Source organism: Rhinolophus sinicus, linkage group LG10 (assembly GCF_036562045.2).
Source record: "Rhinolophus sinicus isolate RSC01 linkage group LG10, ASM3656204v1, whole genome shotgun sequence".
Taxonomy (NCBI): domain Eukaryota; kingdom Metazoa; phylum Chordata; class Mammalia; order Chiroptera; family Rhinolophidae; genus Rhinolophus; species Rhinolophus sinicus.
The window spans coordinates 14778479-14801472 of NC_133759.1; the positions used below are offsets into that span (position 1 = coordinate 14778479).

A 22994-nucleotide genomic window follows, 5' to 3' on the forward strand; every position below is an offset into this window, starting at 1 on the left:
AGTAGTTGGCCGTCAGCTGTAACCAGTTAGCAATTGGCCACTAACATAACTGATGTGGCTATGCTAGGGGGTTGGTTGGTTGGTTAGTATCGTGTGGATCCTGCTTCCTGTGTCTCCAACCCAGCCGCCAGCGAAAATAGTGGTATGAATCCTCTATCTATGGCTCTGTGGGTGTCCCTTTTTGGCCTCACTATATCCTGCGTTCTCGTGCAGGGAGCGGGAGCTGAGACCTTACATGACACCCAGTTTGTTCAGTTTTGCTCATCTGGGCAAATAGCCTCCTTCTGGGACAATATATTGTTCAGTTGGGCAAACACTTACTTTTCATGTCAGATCTGCCGGCAATTTCTGGGTGTAGGCTGGGATCGTGTCTCGTGAAGCTGAAGAATGTACACACGGACCAGGGAGAGGCAAAGAGTTGTAAAGGAAGTTAGTTTATTAAAAACAAGAGAAGAGGTTGCAGCTCTCGAGCAGAAGGGGGTACCTGAAACTGGGAAGCCCAGTGACAGAGACAAAAGTTCTTATTTTATACCTTCCCTTGCCTGCTTGGGGAAGGGGGCTAGAGACTTCTAATGGAATTTGTCTATCAGGTTTGTCCTGTTTGCTCACCCTAAAGGGATTAACAACCGATTGCTGTCTATCAGATCTGCTCCTTTGTCCAGCCAAAAGGGATTTATGAGATAATTTATTAACCTCAAGGTGCATTCTCATATCTTTGTCCTGGAGTGAAGGAGACATTTCAGAACCTGGAGTTTCAGGATATGGCTGTCTTCTGCTTTATTCACCAGGGATTTTCCTGTCTGCTTAACAATATGTTAACTAACCTGTCTCACTTTGGTATCAAGGTTTACTGTAAGACTTTCGTCAGGCCGTATCCTCTGAGGGGTAGCAGAATATGCCACCCTGAAGTATGCCACTTTAGCATGAGGATTATTTTGAGCTGAAGACAATTAAGCAGAAGTAGATACAAGACAAGCTCTCTGCCCTCCCCCTATTTGCCTAGAAGCAGGACATAAATTTGTAAGGGTGTCCCCCTCCCCTCTTACCAGAAAGGAGAAAAGTTAATGAATGGAGACAACTCTAGACCCATTATTAGCCACGGGAGGACACCAAATATTCTACACAAACTTTGCTAACTAGCCCTTATCTACCATTGTTTTCTTCATATATCTGCCTTCCCACAATTTCCTGCACCTAGAAGCTCATTTGTTTTGCCACTTCTCTAAAAATTTATCATTCTTCTTTTCAGATGCTATATTAGCCCAAGTTCTAAGCCTCCTTTTGAGCGACCCATCCCTGAGTGCTCCCATGTGCATGAGAGCTGCCTATGTAACACACATCTGCTTATTTTTCTCTTGTTAATTTGTCTTTTGTCAGTCCAATTCACAGGGCCCCAGAGGAAAACCTAGGACAGTAGAGGAGCTGGCTTTTTTCTTCTCTCCGCTACACCACCAGTCCTAAACTATAATGTGTTGGAGAAACAGATTAAAAATAGAATGTTCTTCTGACCCAGACATCCTCTTCACAAAGGTAGTAGAGAAAAAACCCCCAACACTTTCGTTATTGTATAAGCAGAATGTGATTGAATAAAGCAATACAGGCAATCCACTAAGCGATTGCAAAGAAAGAAATCTCACCCCTTTTTACAGTCAAGCAGATACAATCCATTAATACATGTTTTCAAGATAAATGGTAACTAGTCTGCAAGTAAGGAGACTTGACAGCACCTTTTGTTGCACATGGTGGTCCTAACCAGCATGGTAATTGGGGAGACTCCGTGTGTTGGCTTTCTTGGAGGAGGAACAAACTTCTCAAATCTATGACAGAAGATTCTTTTGCAAATTGGAGCAAGGTGCCCACGGAAACCGAGGCTCTTACCCTCCCACAGGAATTGGGAGGCACACATGCTACCTCCCTTGGTGTCTGCATTTCAAAAAGATGGCGCCCAGGTTTTTGAGGAAACATTCCTGAGTTGTGACACTGGAGAGAGTCTTATTTAGCCCTCAGATATACATACATTTGAAATGGACAGAGACCGAAATTCTGAAGGAAAAGAAAGAGGGGAAAAAATTCTGTTTTCTTATTTTTAGCAGGGAGAATTAAGCTTCCTTTTAAAAATTTGTATTTGCCCTTGCAAATGTCACACACTTTTCTCGATCCTATTTAGTTCCCTCTTCCCCCATCTGGAAGACCTGTCTTAAATTACTTGATCCCAGACCCAAACCCCATAAACATCTACCACTGATCTGCTGAGACAATACTAAGAATAGATCAAGGTGGCAGTCTCCCTTACTGCAGTAAGTTAAGTTACAGTGGTTTTGCTTGCTCATCAGGTTATTTTGGTGGTGTTTTCTGGAAAGTCAGCATTGAAACTTGCATTCTATGTAACTTTTGGGTCGCCCTTCAAAGTGTCTTCAATGTGTCTTGTCCTAGTCCCAACTACTTGGGACCGGCCCCTTAGTCCTTACCTTGCATGCCACCTCTGTTTCTTCTAGTCCATGAAATGAATTTCTCCTTGATATGACTACCAAGGGAAATTTTCTGAAATAAAGCTCAGGCCTGTTTATCAGGCCTCTGTGGATTCTCAGCACAAACCAAGATACCTGTAACAGGCTTTTCTTCGTCATCTCGCATCTTTCTCTCTAGCCCTCCCATCCACACCACAGTCCTCTGTATGTGCTGGTTTTTTAGTCTTAAAGGCCTTCACCACTTGCACTTTTTGAAATATGACCTTAAAGATGATTGTTAAAGAAAACATTATTTTGGTACTGGTTAAAATGGTGAGGAAGACTTTATTTGAGACTATTGCAACAGGGGAGAGAGATCAGGCTCAACTGGAATATAACAAGGAAAAGTGGGGATTTATGGCCAATGAACAGAGTGGGGGTGGTGGTCAGTGGATGGATAATTACTAAGAGGAGACACGAAGAGTGGGGGATTTTTGCTAAACTGACCAACAGGATTCATGCTGAAGGTAATTCAAGAACTTATATATCAGAGATGGGAACGAGGAACTTGATCAGAGAGCAAGGGTAGTCAGGTATCAAGGTGGGAGGGATTCTTACTAAACTGACTTTGCAGCAATCTTGTTAAGACTGGGCTAGGCAGCGGGGAGACAGAATGAGGGTCAATGTCAAGGTCTGTTTAAAAAGAGGACTCAGAGGAGCCTGCCGAAAGTTTGGCTAAGGAAAGAGTCTTTTTCATTATATAATATAATGATGAAAAAACAAAACAAAAAACAAACAGTATAGATAGATGCCACTATTGCAGACATTGCTATTCAATTATGGTACTTTTCCTCCTGAGTGCAGACATGATTTCAGAATTCTGCTCAGTGGCATTACGTATTATCCGTGTTTTAAATAAGATTGAACCTATTTGCAGAGAGTATAGACTGAGGCCAGACTGCCTGAGTTCAAACTCAGAGTTTACCCACTAACTAGCTGTGTAAGTTTAGGCAAGTTAATTAGCCTCTCTGTTTCTGGGTCCTCATTGGTAAAAAGGGGGTAAGGTGGCACTAGTACCTACTTCCTAGGGTTGTTGTTAAGATTAAGTGAGTTAATGTATGTAAAGTACTTAAAATAATGCCTGGTACATAGTAAGGGCTGGATGATGATGGTGACAGAATTAGAGAAGAAGAAACTGAGACCACGCCATTGGCAGAGCCTGCCCCGGCTGAGTCGGGGCTCTCTCGCATGCCTCCCCATTCCCAGCCCACCTTGTTAACAAGTGCTGAACAGAGCCCAGGAAGGAGGAAGAGACGGTCCCCATGCTGTGGTAGATGACAGTTGGCGTCAGTTAATATGGTCAGTGACTGAGGGAGGCCTAAACACAGGGAAATAAAATGACTAACCATGTCAGGAAGAGACACCAAGAAAGCATCCTGCTGTTCTTCATCCTCAATCTCTTTCTCTTCCAGAAGCCATCTTGTCAGACAGACTGAAGTCTCCTGATCTAATATGTTATTTGCTATTCAATAATAAAAGTGCATCCCCACTTCCTCATTCCCTGGTCCTGTGGACCTCCAGGTCCCATATGCGTCTCTTGACCTCAGGGTACACAGCCAGCCCTGCCCCTCACTGCTCAGGGTCTGCCTATGGCTCCCCTTCTCCTTGAGCTCCTCAAAGGCAGCCAACGATAAGGAGAGGACTCGTGGCCAGCATGGTACTGAGTTACCCCTGGGAGAAAGCAGACTCCCAGCCTGACCCAGAAGGACCCCTCTATGAAACAATGCAGGAGATGCAGGGAACTGAGCCTGCAGAAAGAGTCTTCTATAAATTTCCCAGAGTAAATTACCATCTAGCTCTGTGAAGGAAGGAGCTGTCTTCTTTGGCCTCAGCTGGTGACTCCCTGGGTCCCCTGGGGTAGGGGTGGGGTGTGGCTTTTGCTCTTTCTTCTTTTTCTTTTAACTCTGTTCTTGGAGAGGCAGTAAATGTGGAACAGTAAGTGTATGGGGGAAACTAATGGAAGATAAAGATTATTTAGTAAGATTTGTAATGGAGAGTTATGTCTGAGTCTTTTCTATTGATAAGAGTTGGTGATTAAGAATCTAAGACTCATCCTCCTCTTCCTGGTAAAGGAGCGGAAGACACCTTTACAAATGGAAACTTATGTTACCTTTACAAAGGGAGATTTATACCCTGTTTTTAGATGGGGGAGGGTAGAGAGCTTCCTTTGTACCTGTTCTCTCTCGATTGCCTTCAGCTCAAAATAATCCTTATGCCAAAATGACATGTTTTAGGGTGGCCTATTCTGATCCCCTTCAATGATATTTTATTTCCTACAACATTATCAGTTTTGCTTATGTAAAGAAATGGGATTATCTATTTCAAACATATGATACAGAGAAGTGAACATATCATGAGAAGACAACTCAGTGAATTTCTACAAACTGAACATGTCCATGTAACCAGCACCTAGGTCAAAAATCAGAACATGACCAGACCCTGGAAGCACCCTGATACCTCCTTCTGGTCACAACTGCTGTGATGACAACTGCTACTACCCTGACCTCTAACTTGCTATATTAGTTTTGTGTGGTTTATACTTTACATAAACGGAATCAGACAGAGTGTACTGTTTTGCATCAGGCTTCTTTTGCTTCATAATGTGTTTGTGAGAGTCATATGTATTGTTGCTTGTGGTTATAAATCACTCATTTTCATTGATGTGTAGTACTTCACTGTGTGAATATGTCACCATCTATTTAATCCATTCTATTATTGATGGATATTTGGGTAGTTTTCAGCTTCTGCATTATTATGAATAGCACAGCTTATAGACATTTTTGTACACATCTTTTGGTGAACATATGTACATATTTCTGTTGGGTATACACACCTAGGAGTAGAAGTGGTGCGTCGTAAGGTTTGCATATGGTCATTTTTAGTACATACTGCCAAATGATTTTCCAAAATGGTTGAGTTGGTATTGATTTTTCTTCCGTTTTTAACATTGTCGTAAAATACACATAATGTAAAATTTACTACCTTAACCATTATTTTTGCTCTCCTGCCCCCCTACCTTAACCATTTTAAGTGTACAGTTCAGTGATATTAAATACATTCATACTGCTGTACAACCATCACCACCATCCATCTCCAGAACTCTTTTCATCTTGTAAAACGGAAACTCTATACCGATTAAATAATAACTTCCCAATCCCTTCTCCTTATAATTGACTTTTATATGTTAGTTATGTTTCTGGAAAGTGTGATGAACTCTGTTATTCATTCTAATAGTTATGTTTTTGTGTGTGAAACCCTTACCTTCACTGAAAAATTTTTAGATCAGCGCATAGGAACATTTTTGTGTTTCCATACAATTTGGTGTGTTCATTACATAATTTGGATAAGAACTACCTCACTTTTCAGAGTTGCCCACCAGTTCTTTTAATTAGCTTTAAATAAACCATACTTTAGATTTGTGTGAGGAACTAAGCCACACTAAAGACATCCTTGCCTTAGTCTCCAAATGTTGGATTTCCTTCAAGTTCTCTGCCATTTTTCAATTTTTTGTATGTTTCTGATTTCCACAGTGCTACTGTTTTCTATGTAGCTGATTAAAAAGGCTTGGGCGGGGGGTGGGGGGGGGCTGGCATTTATTAAATACCAACTCAGTATGAGGCACTGCAAGGTACATCCCGGGTGTCTGGAATACTAAACAAACATAGCACATATTTTTTACTTCCTACTGCTAATTTAAAATTATGCAGCAGTGTTTGTTCTCTTTATTGGTCCCTTGTGGGTAAAAGAATGTCTGAAGTTCAGTGTCACCAGTTCCATAATAATGAACAAAATCCTCCTTGCAAGAAACCTGCTCTCCAGGAGGAAAACACGACCTTTCTTCTTCTGCCTCACATTTCTTCCTTCTTCCTTTTTTTAAAGTTAGGTCTATTGGAGTATAACTTATGTGTATTCACCCTTTTTAGGCATACAGTTCTATGAGTTTTGACAAATGTATTTAATTGTATAACCACCACCACACTTAAGATACAAAATATTTCCATTATCCTGAAAAGTTCCCTGATATCCCTTTGTAGTCAACTTCTTCCCTCCACTCTGATCCTTCATTGGATTTCTGTTCCTATAGTTTTGCCTTTTGCAGAATGTCATAGAAATAAAATTATACACTTGTAGTTTTTGTGTGACTTCTTTCATTTAGCATAATGCCTTTGAGAATCATCCATGTTGTCGCGTGTTCGTTCCTTTGTTCTAGTATTCCACTATACGGACACACCATAGTTAACTTATCCATTCACCAGTTGATGGACATTTGGGGTGTTTCCAGTTTGAGGCCATTATGAATAAAACTGTTATAAATGGTCAAGTACAGGTCTTTTTGTTTTCATTTTTCTTAGGTAAGTACCTAAGAGTGAGATGGCTGGATCACCTAGAAAGTGTATGTGTAACTTCATAAGAAATCGCCAAACTCTTTTACAAACTGGCTGTATCATTTTGCACTCTCACCAGCAGTGTACGGAAATTCTAGTTGTTCTGCATTCTTGGCAGCATTTGACAGTGTCAGTTTTTAAAAACTATTTTAACCATGCTCATAGGTGCGCCTGCCTCATCTTTCTACTCCTCTCCCTACCTGATAATGTTGATTTCTGATCCTTTTAGAGTGGAAGAGGGGAAGAGAGGATGGAGATGCTGGGGCTATTGTAAGATGTCTTTACAGCTCTGGATGTGGCAGGCATAACACATTGATTCCTTTACTTGCAGATGCTTTTGGGATAAAGCCCCCATCCCCGGGTGAACCCGCAGTCTCTCTAACCAGAGAGAACTATGAACTCTTGGAACTATGAACTCCTGGTTTCTCAAGGTCAGCTCATGTAACGTAGGTCAAGCCCTAGCACAGTGTTAAACAATGAGGTGGTAGCTTTAGCCTCTCCAATGCTAAATTCTGATTGTCCTTCCAGGTTGGCCTCCTGGACAATGCCTAAGGCAACCCACAGACTGGCTTTGTTGTTGTTGTGCATTCCCCAAATCCAGTTCCCTGGGAAGGACTCTCAAAGTCTTTGCCCAGACAAGCTTTGAGAGTGAAGGACGATTCCACTACAGTATAATCTCTCCTTGATCCACTTCATCCAGCCTATCTCTTGCCCTCTTGATTTTCCCCTGGGAATCAGATAAGGGCCCACTGTATCTCCCTAATTGTAGGATAGTCAGCTTTCTGAAGCCCCTCTTCTTTTCTCAAAGCAAAGTGAAAAGTACCACCCATCTTTACCTCCGGGGTGAGGTATGAATCGCAAAACCACCCTCTTTTAAGACATACAGTATTATATAATCATACTGTTTATAAATTGATGTGTGAGGAATTCCAAGGGTCATGTAATCCTTTTTGAGATATCTACTTTGAAAGTCCCACAGGGTCTGTCCTTTAACTCAGTTTGACATCTGATATTTACAACCTTGGGCATCTCATTCCCAGCTTCCATTTTCACACTCTGTCATATAATGTAACTTCCATTAATCCTAAAACCATACTTGCAATGAAGGTATTATCATCTTCATTTGCTGAGGACATTGGGGATAGGAGGTTAAATACTTTTCCAAAGTTACCCAGCTGCTGAGGACCAGCAGTAGGATTCAAGGCCAGCTCTGTCTGACTCCCAGTTTTGTGTTAATTCCCTAATACCATATAAATAAATGTCACAGGTTGGACTCTTTGGGAGCAGATGCTGAGACAGTGCGGGGTTCAAGATGTTTAATAGGAATGGAAATCTGTGAAGGGAAGGGGGAGGAATCAAGATTGGGCAGAGAGAGAAGTTGAAGTGTAATGCAGGCACAATGAGGTCTTGGCCGTCCTGGTGGGGTGTTCTGGAGTGAGTATCAACCATCAGAGCTGTCGCGAGGTAGACAAATGCCTGGGCCCTAACGTCCCACCTCAGTCTGTCACCGATGTAGGCTGCCTGAGACAGGGCATGATCTCAGTGGAGGTGGCTTTCTGCCTCTGACAATGAACGAACTGACAATGGAGGCAACATGTCTTCCTTTGGGGGGTTCTTTGGGTGGCTCATCTCTATGTCTGAAGCATAAAGGAGACCCAGAATCCCTCCTTGAGGCAACTGTCCCCTTCCTAGTGAGAAGCATCACTGGTTCTGGGGTAGCACAGAGAGCAAAGGGCAAGATATTGTGGGAGCTACTTCTGTAAAGGTCATCAGCTGGGAGAGGTGCCCAAGAAGGACGCGTTCTGAGGAGCTAATGGTGAGCTCTATGTGAGGGGTTGTGGTGTCTAAGGCATGGGCAGCCTCTGCTGAAGGGGAAGTTGAAGTAAGACTCAAGGGTGGGTATGGGTGGGGTCAAGAAGAGGCTCCAAGTTGGAAGGGGGTGGGGCCTCAGGACCCCACACTGAGTGAGAGGCCTCCAGCATTTGGTTGTGCTAAACCCACTAAGGGAGCTGCCATTTTACTGAGTGACCTCTATGCTGATATTGAAGAAGGAGCAAATAGTGGCTCAATGAAGAGCTGGGAAAGAGCATTCGAGGTAGAGGGTACAACATGGGCAAAGATTCTGAGGTGTAGAAGAACTTGACTGAGTCTTGGAATGAGGTCAAAGTCCAGATCACATCAAAATGAGCACGTAGGAGAAAAGACCTGAGTGGAGCACGAGGGCCAAGCCATTCAGGGGCTGCAGACTGAGGAACTCTGTACTGTATGCCATTTGAGGGTCTGAAGCAGGGGAGAGTCATAGAAGAAAGGTCCAAAGATCTTCAAAATGTGGACCCAAGCTTCCGTGAACAAAGGACAGGTTTTTGCTGAATTCTGAAAGGTGAGTGGGAGTTAGATAGATGGCGTAGAGTAGGTGTGTAAGAAGATTCTAGGCCAGGGTTTGGCAAAGTTTCTCTATAAAGGGCCAGATAGTACATATTTTCAATTTTCTGGGCCATACAGACTCTGTTGCTGTTGTACTACTAAAGCAACTAGAGACAATATACAAATGAATGGGCATGGCTGCGTTCCAATAAAACTTTATTTACAAAAACAAATGGCAGGCAGGATTAGCCTATGGGCTGGCCATAGTTTGCCAACCACTATTTGAGGCCAAGGGAACAGCAGGTGTGAAGCCCCTGAGGTGGGAAGAAATGCAGTACAATCAAGGAACTGATTCAAGGCCAATGTGGTTGGAGTTAGTAAGCAAGGTGGTAAGTAGTTCAAAAGAAGGATGGAGATGTGAGCAGGTGCAAGATAACTTACAGTCTTGTAGCCCATGTCAAGGATTTGGGATTTTTCTCTCACTGAGAAGTCATTGAATAATTTAAATAGTTTTTATTTAGCTATAAACCACATGGAAAAGTGCACATAAATACACAGCTTGCTGAAGTTTTCACAAACTCTGTATCCATAAAATCAGCACCCAGATCAGAAAACAGAACGTATGAGAAACACAAAGGACTCCCCTTTGCACCTGCCTCCAGGCCGCCCCCCTCCTTCCAAGAGTAAGCACTGTCTTGATTTTCAACAGCATACATTTGTTTGCCTGTTTTTGTCCGTTCTATAAAAGGAATTATACGATATGTCCTCTGGTATCTAGCGTCTTTCCCTCAAAATAATGTCCATGAGATCCATCTGTTTTTGTACCTGTAGCTTATTCATTCTCATTAAGTGAACACACCCCAGCTGGTTTATCCATCGTGATGTAGATGAGCATTTGGCAAGTTTCTAATTTTGGGTTGTTATGAATTGTGCTGTGCAGAATGTTTGTGAACATGTCTAGATAAATATGTCTCTCTGTTGGCTATATATACTTAATGGCATAGTTGCCGGGTCACAGGATGCATGTATGTGCAGCTTTGGTAGATACCACAATACTGGTTTCCAAAGTGGTGGTATCAATTTACATCCTCACCGGCAAGGTATGAGAGTTTCAGTCTCTACATACTCATCTACCCTGAGTATAGTATTTTGCATCTTTTTAAAATTTCAGCTATTCTGGTTGGTTTGTAGTGATAGCTCCCTGTGTTTTTAATTTGCATTTTCCAAATGAGTAAACAGGGAACATCTTCAAATGTTTATGGGCCACTGACGACTTTTCTGCAAGAGCATGACACACAATCATATTTGCATTCTAAGAAATCCTCTCCAGCTTCTGGTGTGGAACAGGTGGGTGAAGAGCAAGATTCGAAGCAGGGATATGAATGAGGAGGTTATGGCAGTGGTCTAGATAGGGTGTGATGATAGTTTGGATTAGGGCACTGGTAGCTGAGATGCAGATGGATTTGAAGGCCACTTTGGAGGTAAAATCGACAGGACTTGGTGATGATGTAGATAAAGGAGCTGAGAGAGGGAGGCATAAAAATTATGGCTGTAAAATTTCTGGTGAACCCACCATCCCTTTCTATTCTGTATTTAGGTTGCTATCATTACATATATTTTCTTTCAGATTTTGTTTCTGTTACTTTCCAAAGAGTGAGGAACAAAATTTTAATTGGAAAAAAGAAACACACCTTGCAATTGTGTGTTTCAAAAAGAAACACAATGCAATCACATAAGGTAATTGAATACGACCTTTTCACTATTCATCGTTTTATTTGACTTTTCTTTCTTATTCTGTAGGATTTCTAAATTTTTAATTTTCAGATGACTCAGAAATGACACAATGCAAGGACCTAGGTAAATATTACATTGGTGGTGAGAGAATTCTCAGAAGCACGGAGACCTTGAGACAGAGACTGCTGGTCTGGTTGGTGAGGTAAAGTGCTTCAGGATATGTTTTATGACGCTCATTCTGTGGTTTATCTTCATTCTGATTTTGGGAAGGATTCAAATCCTATGGGAATCCAAAGGACCCCCAGGATCTTAAGTGCACCCACACTGAGAAATCCCTGCCCCAAAGCTGGCAGGGCTGAGAGGGCTTCTGTGGCCCAAGAAACAGTGAGGAGACGAATGGCAAACTAGGGAGAAGAGGCTAGCAATTTGATTCCTGGCAGAAGCTCAAACAGGCTATGGCCACGAGTGGCCGTCACTCATATTTTTTATTCTTTTAGGTAAGCCCAAAATGACCATTTCCTTTTGAGGCATAAGGCCTGATTTTACCTAGGGCAATGAACCCTATCTCTGGCTTTCAACAAAGAAGTATGCACCTAAGTGACCTTGGACCTCCATTCCAGGACCCATATGGCAGACATCAACCATCACCACAGAGTCTGTGTTGGCATGGAGGCACGGCAGCTCCATCTATGAGTTCTTTCCTGGAGTTTCTTTCCTGGGGGCGTGCCTTCTTCCCCTGACTGACTGCCCAGGGCACTGCAGCCAAATGGGCCTCATCCGGCTCATGTAGGCTGAGCAGAAAGAAGGAAACTTGGGAGTCCTGAAATGTTCCTGAGTCATGTTGGATGTTCCATAGTTCAGGTCTCACAGGAGTCCTTGATGTCTATTAACAGAACAGCATCATTTTTATGTTTCCGGGACACATTTTTTCCCATTGAGCTGATTTCTTATGGGCAATTCCCATGATGCAATGACATCTGTCTCTAACAGCCTTAAAGATAGACTTTTTCATTGAGAATTGGGAATATTACAATGAGCTCTCACTCTTGGTTTCTCTCAAGAGTTCCGGTGTGATCCAGATGTTTTCTTCTAACAATTTCACATATATAAAGACGTCCAAATTCCATTTGATGCCCTTTGTTTTTTAACCTAATCAGTATCCACCAGCTGAGGGCTTACGTTGTATCTCTTGAAGCCTCAAGCTCCCACTCAGCTTCTCATAGCCATTGTGACTCTAGACAAGAGGGAAGGAAGATGAAGATGGGATATTGACAAGTATGGGGAATGATGGCTCTTCTGAGTCCAAGTTCTTGATAATCAAGAAAGTTCAAAGAACAGTCTGGCCTTCAGAGTTGGATAAAGCTGGACTGGAATGTCTACATTTGTGATATTAGATAAATTGCTTAGACATTGTGTAAAATGGAGTGAATAGTATCTATTTCACGTCTAACTCATAGTTTTTCAAGGTCTGAAGCCTCTAGCATAATGTCTAACAGTGTAGAGACTGGGAAAATATTAGTTTCTTTTACCTTTTTGTATCTAAGATTATTTCCCTAGGATAGAATCTTAGAAAGGAAATTATTGAGAAAAAGGAATATAGAAAATTTTTATAGAACCTCAAAGCTAATTATTTTTCAAAAATTGTACCATGATTAAAGCAATGTTTGTGAGTCTCCATCTCACCACGTGTTTGCAACATTGAGCAAAATGGTTCTGTCTGCTGTTACATTGTTTTATTCTCACTGCTTTATATTGTTTTGATGGCAACTGCAGTTGAATATTTTCCTATATCTCTTTAATACTCAGTCGACTTCTGGGTTACTTTGCCTTCTGTATCCTGGGACTTACATAATACTTTATCTTCCATAAGCTATCATTTCAAAACGTTATCAAAACAGTTTCATTGTTCTCCTTGTTTAACTTTAACATGAATGTCATACGTGTGAATATATAAAATAAATCCACCAAGAGAATTCTTCCGTTATTGGTCTTATACTTTAAGGTTTCATGAAAGATTTCAGTTAAAAAATATGCTTATATGTGTGTGTATGTATGTATATATATATATATATATATATATATATATATATATATATATATATATGCTAATGTACATTCTGAAATCTATGTCTGAAATCTACATTCTTAAAGGTTTGAGAATCACTGATACAGGGGAAGAAACACAGTTTTTGCCATCAAAAGGCCTTGGCATCAACTTCCAGGCGCACAAAGGAATTAACTGAATAATCTTGGGCAAATCACTTAATCTATTGGAGTGTCTGATTTTTTTTCTAACATGTAAAATGAGGATGGTAGCATTCTGCTTCACGGGCTGGTTATTGAGGATGAAATGAGCTGGGACCTGGGAACGAGCTCAGGGAAACATTCCTCAAATGAGGATCATGACTGAGGCTGGCTTTGCCCCTGGGTCGTTATAACTGAACTGTGAAATCTGGTGAATTCATTGAAAACTCTTGGGCCTTAAGTGAAATTTTTTGCTTTCACATTTTGCATTCCACTACCATTTCTATTTCTCTGATTCCCTTTATTAAGATTCTGGGCATTGCATGTAGAAATCTGTATAGATCCCTTTAAGTCACTAAGCTAGGTATAAACTTGAACCTAATTCCCTTATTGTTTTCTGTATTTAGATTGGAAACCGGACTCAGCTAGATAAAGAGGAGACTCGCAATTGAAACATGTGGTTTCTTGTGAACAGTTTCCCTAAGTCTATGCAGTAAAATCAGAAGGAATCGGGTAAGTAATATTTCCATATATAACAATGAAAAATGGGAAATATACTTTGATTTTTAAAACATATTTCATATCAAAAAACATCTGACAAACAATGGGATCCAATGTACCACGAAATGGGATCATTAGTACCATGAAAACCAGTTATTGAGACAGGTTAAACATATTGCATGATTTACAGCATTTACTATATTCTCATTGGTAATTATTGTTTAGAGTCTACATTTTAGATGGTTGTTTAGCATTGACTTTGTATTGGAATGGTTTAAGTGTTTTCTTTTTTGTATTCAAATTTAGATCTTTATTGAAAAAATACCAAAGTCAAATAAAGCCTTTATAATCTGTTAATCAACTTTTTAAAAAAGATTTTTTATTAAAATATAGCTAACATATAGTATTATATCAATTTCAGTTGTACACCATTTATATACCTAAAGAAGTGATCACCGTCAGCAACCATCTGACACCGTACCATGTTATCATAATATTATTGACTATATTCCCTATGCTGTATATTACATCCCTGTGACTTATTTGTTTTATACCTGGAAATTTGAACCTCTTATTCTCCTTCACTTTTTCTCCCCTTTCTAAAATTTTTGATTATAATTGACGCACACTCAATGTTATTTTATATTAATTTCAGGTGTACAGCATAGTGGTTAGACATTTATATAACTTAAGAAGTGATCTCTCTAACTAGTCTAGTACCCACCTGGCACTATACAGAGTTATTACTATATCATTGACTATATTCCCTATGCCTTACTTTACATCCCCGTGACTATTTTGGAACTATCAATTTGTATTCCTTAATCCCTTCACTTTTTTTCACCCTGCCCCCCAATTAAGTGTTTTCCATCAGTCCTTCTATTATAACTTTGTCATTCATCTCTTGTTGCTGTATTTATATCACTGTGTGGCTTGTTGGAGAGCCACTTCATCTGACTTATTTTTGACATGGACATAACAATTTCTGCACGTAGATTGCTGTGAGGAATAAATAAGACAATTCATATAAAGCTAGACACCCAGATTTTAGTACATGATAGATGCTCTATAACCGAGGCTCTCATCACCAAGGTGGCACCTTCCTAAAGTTCAAGGTGTAGGAGGTGCCATCTTTTGGGAACCAAGTCTTCTGTCACTGTGTGTCATTTGCTTTCATTTTTTTTCCCAGAGGAAACATTCTCTAGACTGTTTTCATTACCAGCAATTTCCATTTGCACTCTCCAAGTTCTGTTTTCCTAAAGACTAAGATAAATACTGTCTGTTCCTGCAAGACATTTGATCGATGATAATCTTGTTCTACAGTAGAGATTTCTCCAGAGCTGAGGCACAAAGTTCTGTAGACATGAAGGAAACAAACAAAGCCCACCTATTCTTTTAAACAAAAGTTATCATGTTGCCAAGTGCTGTGCAATGATATAATTATCAGTTTTGCTTTGTTAGACATTTGTGCTTTTTAAATGCTTTCCTGAAAATAGCATTAAAAAAATTTACGTTTTCTACCTCCTCTGACACTTAGGGATAATTTGAGGGATTTTCGTCTGATTTTTTTGTTGCTAAAATGCTGTAAGAAAAAAGATTATTAAAAGTAAACCAGAACAAAAGTATGGCATTTTTTTTTCATCCTTACTCTCTTCTCTGACACAGAAGAATCTGTGTCATTTCCCTGGGTCTCATGTTCTCCACCCACTCTCAGTATAAGTGGGATGGTCTAAAGATTCATGGAACACTTGCAAAATTCTTGAAATTTCAACCCAGGAAGGTTCTTTGCAAGCGTAAAAGACAAAGGCAAGGACTATATACAAAAGACGATGGCTGTCCAGACCAGCCATGATGGCCCTGTTTTCATATTGCCAAAGTAGCTGTGCTGCAGTTGTTTTTTTGTTTTTAACATGCTTACTTGGGAACTTAATCTTTTGAAATTTAGACCACTCATGGGGGTTTGGATCACGCAATTTACCAACTTTAGTTTCAAAAGTCATCACGATTTCCAAATATTACAAAACATGACATTAAAAAGTCAAGACTAATGACAATAATTTCAGATCATCTAGGAGAAGAGTTCTTTTTTTTTCCCCACTAGGGTTTCTGCATCAGCCGGCTTAAATAGTAGGTCATGCTGACTCTCTCTGTTTTCTTGTCTGACTCCTTATTTCAACTAAATCACAGGGGTAGGCACTCAGGATACCAGCATGTGTTTGATAGCTCTGATGGTTTGGATATAGGAATTGGACAATCACCCAGAAATTATAGGGTCATTTCTTACTGAAGACTACACTCGAAGTGTGTTAGGTGGACAGTTCCATTGCACTCAGAGCCCAGGAGGGTGACCATCTGAGTTTGGAAGAGGATACTTCCTGTATTCCTGTTTTGCCCTAGGTCGACTTGGCCCAGGAAAGAATTTCTTCACGGCCTAGTGCACTGTTTGAATGTGGCTTTTAAATATGCTCAATAATATGACATTGACTTATTTCTCTAATGAATGAAGAAACTAGTGTTGGGGAAAAAAAAGTCTTACCCAGTGGTAGTCGTTTGTACCACAGCCCAACCTCCTTACGAAATTCTGATATCTTACCTTCGATAGTATTTACAATTGTGATAGATTAGCTTGGAGGTTATAATCCCAGCCCCTCTAAGATACTGAATATGTCACTACCGCTTGCCACTTGGAAGCATAGAATGGGTCTTTTTTGCGTTGTCAGTGACATGAAAAATACCATTTTCACAATCTCATCCTTATCTCCATAATTTAACGTAAGCACAGTCCTTTTTGACTGTAATCGTACTGGAGTGTGGGAGAAATAGAGTTGTTGTTGTCGTCCGTTTCTTCCCACAACACGCTGACAAAGCAGACACTAAGTCACTCTGATTTAATCACGCCTGTGATTTTCACTGGCTCCTTTCTCATTGTGCTAGGACCAGAGGGACTGCTGCTGACCACTGCCATATTCTCTGTCAAAGCTGTATGTGGGTTGGCCTTTGGGAACAGACCATGGACTGTATAGAAATAGTTTTTGCTTCAAATGTGACTGGTGCTCCATCAGCCCTGATCGCAACGCTTGTTTCCCAGGTTACAGCACAACTGCCCAAACCATCTCTTCTCCTGGAGCATGAAAATCATGGAACATTTCTCCCTCATATATGTTCCATGCAGGTGTCAAGAGTTGAATTAGACAAACTTCCAGTTATAAACTAAGTAAGTCACAGGCATGTAAAGTACAGCATTGGGAATATAGTCAATAATATGGTAATAACTTCGTACAGTGATAGATGGTTACTAGACTTAGCATGGTGATCACATCATGAGGTATATAAACGTTGAATCACTATGTTATACACCTGAAACTAATATAATATTGTATGTCAACTATATTTCAATAAAAAAAGAGTTCAATTATATTTTGCTGTGCATTGTCCAAATCTAAGCTGAAGTAACTTCTATCACGTACACACACAATGCAGATCCTAAGATCATACTGAAAAACGACACCCAAGTTATAGAGTACAGCACAGTAACTGTATCTAACTCATCACAGTCTGGTGCGTTCCATGCCAACAGGACGTCAGAATTATGTCTGGTATGGTGGTTAATAGAAATTCAAAGGTAATCTAGATAAAAGAAAAACTGAATTGGTTTGTGAAATTGCTTTGAATTTCATGAGCCAGGCAACTTCTCTGACATTATATCAATAGTCTATACATCAGGCACCCACTTCAGCATTAACAGTCTAATTAGTCAACACTGCAGCTTTTAGAAAATAAAACCATGCAACTGTATTTCATAAGGATATGGTTACTCTTAATTTTTTAAATTAGATTATGGATTGAGGGGATTCTGAGGTGGAGGGTCACATCAATCTTATTTGAAATGTATCCTCCCCAAGTGTCAATTCCTCTTCCTTTTTTGATTATCTGTGTGTCCTTGGTGCCTGGCATAGTGACTGAATCAAATAGATACCCTCTGAAGTGCTCAATAATTATTCATTGAATGATTATATGAATAATTCAGTCAGGCAGCAAGATATGGTGGAAGGAGCATTCGAATCAGACAGACCTGAATTTGAGTTTTGCCTCTGCAACGTATTAGGCTGTTGTGTGACTTTGGGTGAATTTCATAAGCTCTCCCATTTTCAGCTTTGTCAAGTATTTAAAAACAGGAGACAGCCTCAGAAAAATGGCAAGAATGGCCTTACCTTATAGAGTTATGAGGTTTAAAAGAGGTGACCTTTTGTGGATGCTCCTGAAAGATAGTTCAGAAATGTTCACCTTTCCTTTCCTGTTGAGCTTCTCTACTTGGTATTTTGAGAATGTTCACAGAGGGAAGTGAATCTACCGAGTGAGTTGGACACTGAAAGGGTTACATTAAAACAGAATGACTGGCTCGAACCTGAGAATGAGGATCTGTAATTTTTTTTCCTGAAAACATCTCATCCTTATTAAACATATAAATAAGTATATTTTGGTGGCTCGCTCTTCTCCGTTTCATCCAAAGACGGAACACAGAAATGTGCTGACTCTATAGCAAACTTTTTCTGTAAAGGACTAGATAATAAATATTTTTGGCTTTGTGGAATACATAGTCTCTGTCACAAGTATTCAAAAGTAGCATAGACAATCTGTAAATGACAGGTGTGGCTATATTTTAATAAAACTATTTGCACACATTGGCAGTAGGCCAGATTTGTCTGTGAGGTCCATATAATTTGTAGACCCCTGCCTTAGAGCAGCAACCTTCAGCTAAATATTAGAACCAGGAAAGGTCTGTCAGCACCTTCTCTCTGTTTAACTTTGTGAATAGCACCCATATCTACCAGAAGTCACCACCGAAGGTGACTTCTATCCTTTGTTTAACATTAAGATGGACAAAAAGAGTTTTTCTAAGGCCAACTGAAGCGTTGATAACTTTAAATTTTGTGTAACAGAATTTGAGCCCCTAAATTTAAGAATTTCTTAACAGCACTCTCAGTTTCAGTGTGCCCTGTACATGGCATGAACCATACATATATATTTTGCAAATGTGCACGTGCATTTGTACGTTTTTAACTTTGAGTGCCTTCACGTCTTATTCTGAAATCTTAGAACTGGACCTCACATTCTTCTTCTTCTTCTTCTTCTCCTTCTTCTTCTTCTTCTTCTTCTTCTTCTTCTTCTTCTTCTTCTTCTTCTTCTTCTTCTTCTTCTTCTTCTTCTTCTTCAGGAACATTTGGTAAGTCAATAGAGATCACCCATATTTTTGTACTATAGTCCAGCTTTTGCTAACTGGGGCCCAGTTCAGTGTTCTAGCTATGGTATCTAATTATAAGCAGTATTTTGGGAAATTGTGATTAAGTTTTAAAAGTAACATAATATCCTGTGATACTTGAAATCTTGCCTTGTATCTACAACTATACTGTAAGGACTTGGAAAGTGGATGAGTAGTTTTGCATATGAATTTGTTCTTATTGCTGTAATACAGAAACAATTATTTGCATCTTGCTTTTATAGCACTGAGTACCATATTCTTGGGCATCAGGAGGGCCCAGATGGCAATTTTAGCAGGCATTCGAAATAAATGGATTCATTTAAAAGCAAGAGCTTGTGTCCAGGAAAAGAGGTAACATACGTATTTTGATATATTCCTTATCTCATGTCTACAAAGTTAGCTGACACAGTTATCTGAACTAAAGTGAGAAGATAGATTATATGCATCAATGACAGCCACTGGAAACCCTGTATTTTCTCTGAGGCAATAGTTTTGACTTCTTGCTTTTTGAAGCCTTTCTCCAGTGTGGACTCAGGTCAACAGTGATGAGTCTTTCACACCAGACTGAGGCATTTGGGCTGACTTCAGGGTAGATAAGAATCACTGGCTGAATGGAATGTGCCAGTGACTGGGTCAGTTGTCAGCACTGGGGAGAGCTCAGACTGGCCACGAGGCAGTAATTTCAAACACCCTACTTTCCTATCGTTCTGCCGGTAGGGAGGGCAGAATAGTTAGGGCTTTCATCATGGTCTGGCAGTTACGTACGTACTGTGTGGAGGTGATGCTTGAGTCAGGGCTGCAGGAGGCAGATGGAGCCACGTATGGAAAGAGACGGTAGCTGAGACAAAGCAGGGAATGTGCATTAGCTGGAAGGGGATGGCAGGCAGGAGATGAACGCTGGCAGACAGACAAAACCAGAGGTCGAAGGGCCTGGAAGTTCATTCTAAGGGATTTAGATTTTTAATTCTCAGGGGACATAGAGCCCTGGGCAGATTTTTCAATGGAGACATTGTGTAATTATAGAGAGCAATATTGAGAAAGATTTCCTCATCTCCGGTAAGGCTGGTGATCTGGGAATAAGAATGGAAAGGATGTAGCTGTGTAGGAGAGGAGATGCTCGGGATGGTGAAGATGGGATGTAATGAGAGTGAGAACAACACAATGGCAGGCGCTGGGGAGGAGGATGAGGGAGAACAGAAGATTTGGTGACTGGATGTGGAGTTGACATTAATTTCTGGGTTATGACTTGGACAACTGAATAAACTGAGACTAAGCATCCAGCAGGTAGGACATATTTTTGGGGAAAGATGTTGAGTTTTGTTTTGGATATATTGTAAGAGGTGCCTAGGAGATGTCTGTGAGGACTCGGCAACTGAGCAGGATTTTGAGAGAGATGACACTGGACAAAGGGATGACTCATGTCCCAGGCAGGACAGAAAGGGATGATGTGAGATTTCATCATGCTACACAGAATTGTTTATTTCTGGAATTTTTCCATTTAATATTTTTGGACCGGTTGACCGAGGGTAACGGAAACCATGGAAAGTGAAACCATGGATAAAGGGGACTACGGAAGGCTCTTTCTTCAGGTTTTTGCTCAGTAACAACCCTCCCCACTTCCCTTTCCTTGCTTCCTTTTCCACATACCATTTCTCACCCTACCTGATTATTTCATTATCTGTCTCCCCCCACTAGAAGGTGAGTGACTTGGAAGCAGGTCATTTGTCATTTTGTTCACTATTGGTGAACTGGATTGCTGAAAAAGGTCCTAGGTGATCACTTGGGGTTGTCTGGAACCAGCTAGAAGCAGAAGTTCCTTTTCACACAGTAGTTTCATGAGGCTGTTGCTGCCATTTTGTGATCCTGAGGTAACAAAGTCTGGGGAGAAAAGGCAATATATTGCAAGTGGACACATGGAAGTCTGGAAAGAGACTGGGTCCTAAGGTCATCTCGGAGAGGCTGAGCAACAACGAACAGCCTTCTTTTAGACTTTTGTTATGTGTGAGAAAGAGAAAGACTCTTATGTCTCGGAGCTGACCTGGTACTATCAGCTCAGTCTCAGTGGTCTGTTGAATGTGAACAATTTTACAGAACACCAATGTTGGACAAGGCCATTCTGTGACTTGAAGGGTTGAGACAAAACAAAATCAAGACCACTGTTGTAAACATGTCAGTGGCCATGTGGAGAATTGGCCATGTTTTTCCCGTGCATTCATCGTTTCTCGCAGGAAGAGCTTGGGAGCCAGTTGAGGATTTGGTGTCGCCCCCCTCCCCTCCCCCCCCTCCCCCCGGACTGTGATTGCAGACCTGGGGCATCTGCAAATATGAGGATTAGACACGTGGTGCTGGGAAGGGGTATAAGGGTTTAACAGTGCAAGGGGCATTGAGCAGCCTTTAAATGGTATCAGGAAGACTTGAGGCTAGAGGGATGTTTTGCAACCTGTCTTAGAGGCCGCGGATGTGATCCAGAGCGTAAGCAGGTCTTTGAATCTGGAGGGACAACAAGGATGAAGGCTTCAGAACCTAGAGTCAGTGAGAGTAGTGGGAATTGGACACTAGGAAAGGAGTGGTGTAGGAAGTCTGGACTCTGACTGCCAGGAAGGGCGAGGATTGCTGGGGGTGCTGAAGACGTCTTTGGTCTGCCATCTACAGAGAACGTGGGCGAGGTTCACGTTCAAAACCCGACCCCTCCTGGTTCCACCGTGCACTTGGCAAGGAAGGAATGCAGAAAGGCTGGACCCGGTGGGGCGGGGAGAGGCGGGGCTGCTAAGGGTCCCTGGGGGCCACCTTCGGGTGCTCAGTGGCAAGTAGTGGGTGTGGGCTCAGGTTCAAAGCCTGGCCCCGCCTGGCCTCCAGGGCCCCAGGCGGCGCGCCCAGCGGGGCCAGTGCGCGGAGGAAGGCTGTGGCGGGCGCGCGGTTGCTAAGCCCAGCGCCCCCGGAGACGTTGTCGCCGCCACGGTAGTTGTCCTGGTAGTTGTCGCCGGCGCGGCGCGGTGCGGGGCGGGCAGCGGGAGGGAAAGAGGGGAGAGGGCGGGCGCGGGCTCGTGGCTGCTCGCGTCGCGCCCCGCCTTCCCGTGCCTGCTCGACCGTCGAGCCGCCGCCCCGCGGTACCACAGCGGAGACCTGCTCGGCCGGAGCCCGCCACCTCGCCATGCCGGCCGCCGCGCCCACCGCAGGCCCGCCGCCGCCCCCAGCCCGGCCCGCCCCTTGCTGCCCGGCGCGGCCTGCCCAGCGTAAGTGCAGTGCGCTCCGGTGCGGACCCCAGCGGGAACGCCGCTTCTGTGGGGGTGGGAGCACTTATGTCGCCTGGACTTGAGACCCCCCTCTGCGCGGGTAGGGTAACAGTGCCAGCCCCGCGGGGGTGTCCGAACCGCGGTGTGTGTGTGTGTGTGTGTGTGTGTGTGTGTGTGTGTGCGCGCGCGCGCGTATGTGCGCCCGCGCGCGTCTACACCCGCTGAAACTCGCTTCCTCGGGGATAACGCTGTCCGGAGCTGGTTTCCTCGCCAACCAGTGGGCATTCCTGGGAAACGCGTGGGCATCTTTCGAGGTGTAATGGGGCTGCAGAAGAGGGAAGGCACCCGGTAGGGAGCCGACATTTACTGAGCATCTCAACCTTCCAGGTGCCTTACCTCGAGTTGACCTCATTTCATCCTCTTCACAAACCTGTGAGGAAGGTGGAATTAACCTCCAATTTCTCAGATGAGAAAACGAAAGTGCCCAGAACTCTTGATATGCCCAAGGCTGCAGGGCTTGATAGCGGTGGGTCTGGGATTGGAATTCTCATCTCCAGAGCTCCCTGATCCAGATGAGGGAAAGGAAACTCCTCAGAACTAGATAAAGAAACACGGGAACGCTGAAAACCATCAGGAAAAAGACGCGACGCATAGCATTTGGGAATTAACAGAAAAAAATAAATGAGTTCGTGAAATACCCCATTAATTAATTTCAAATCGAGGAGAGCATTTACACTGCTTTCCACGTCTGGCTGTGGGGGCGGTG

The 22994-nt window shown here is 42.1% G+C and overlaps 1 protein-coding gene across 1 annotated transcript in view; it reads left to right on the forward strand.

The window, feature by feature from the left end:
- Window positions 1–21851: 21851 nt before the first annotated feature.
- Window positions 21852–22994, forward strand: part of DCLK3 (doublecortin like kinase 3) — a 43468-nt gene continuing 42325 nt past the window's right edge. The window contains exon 1 of the mRNA XM_074312637.1: window positions 21852–22228. Coding sequence (XP_074168738.1) covers window positions 22147–22228 — 82 coding nt within the window. The 5' untranslated portion in view covers window positions 21852–22146. The remainder of the gene's footprint in view (window positions 22229–22994) is intronic.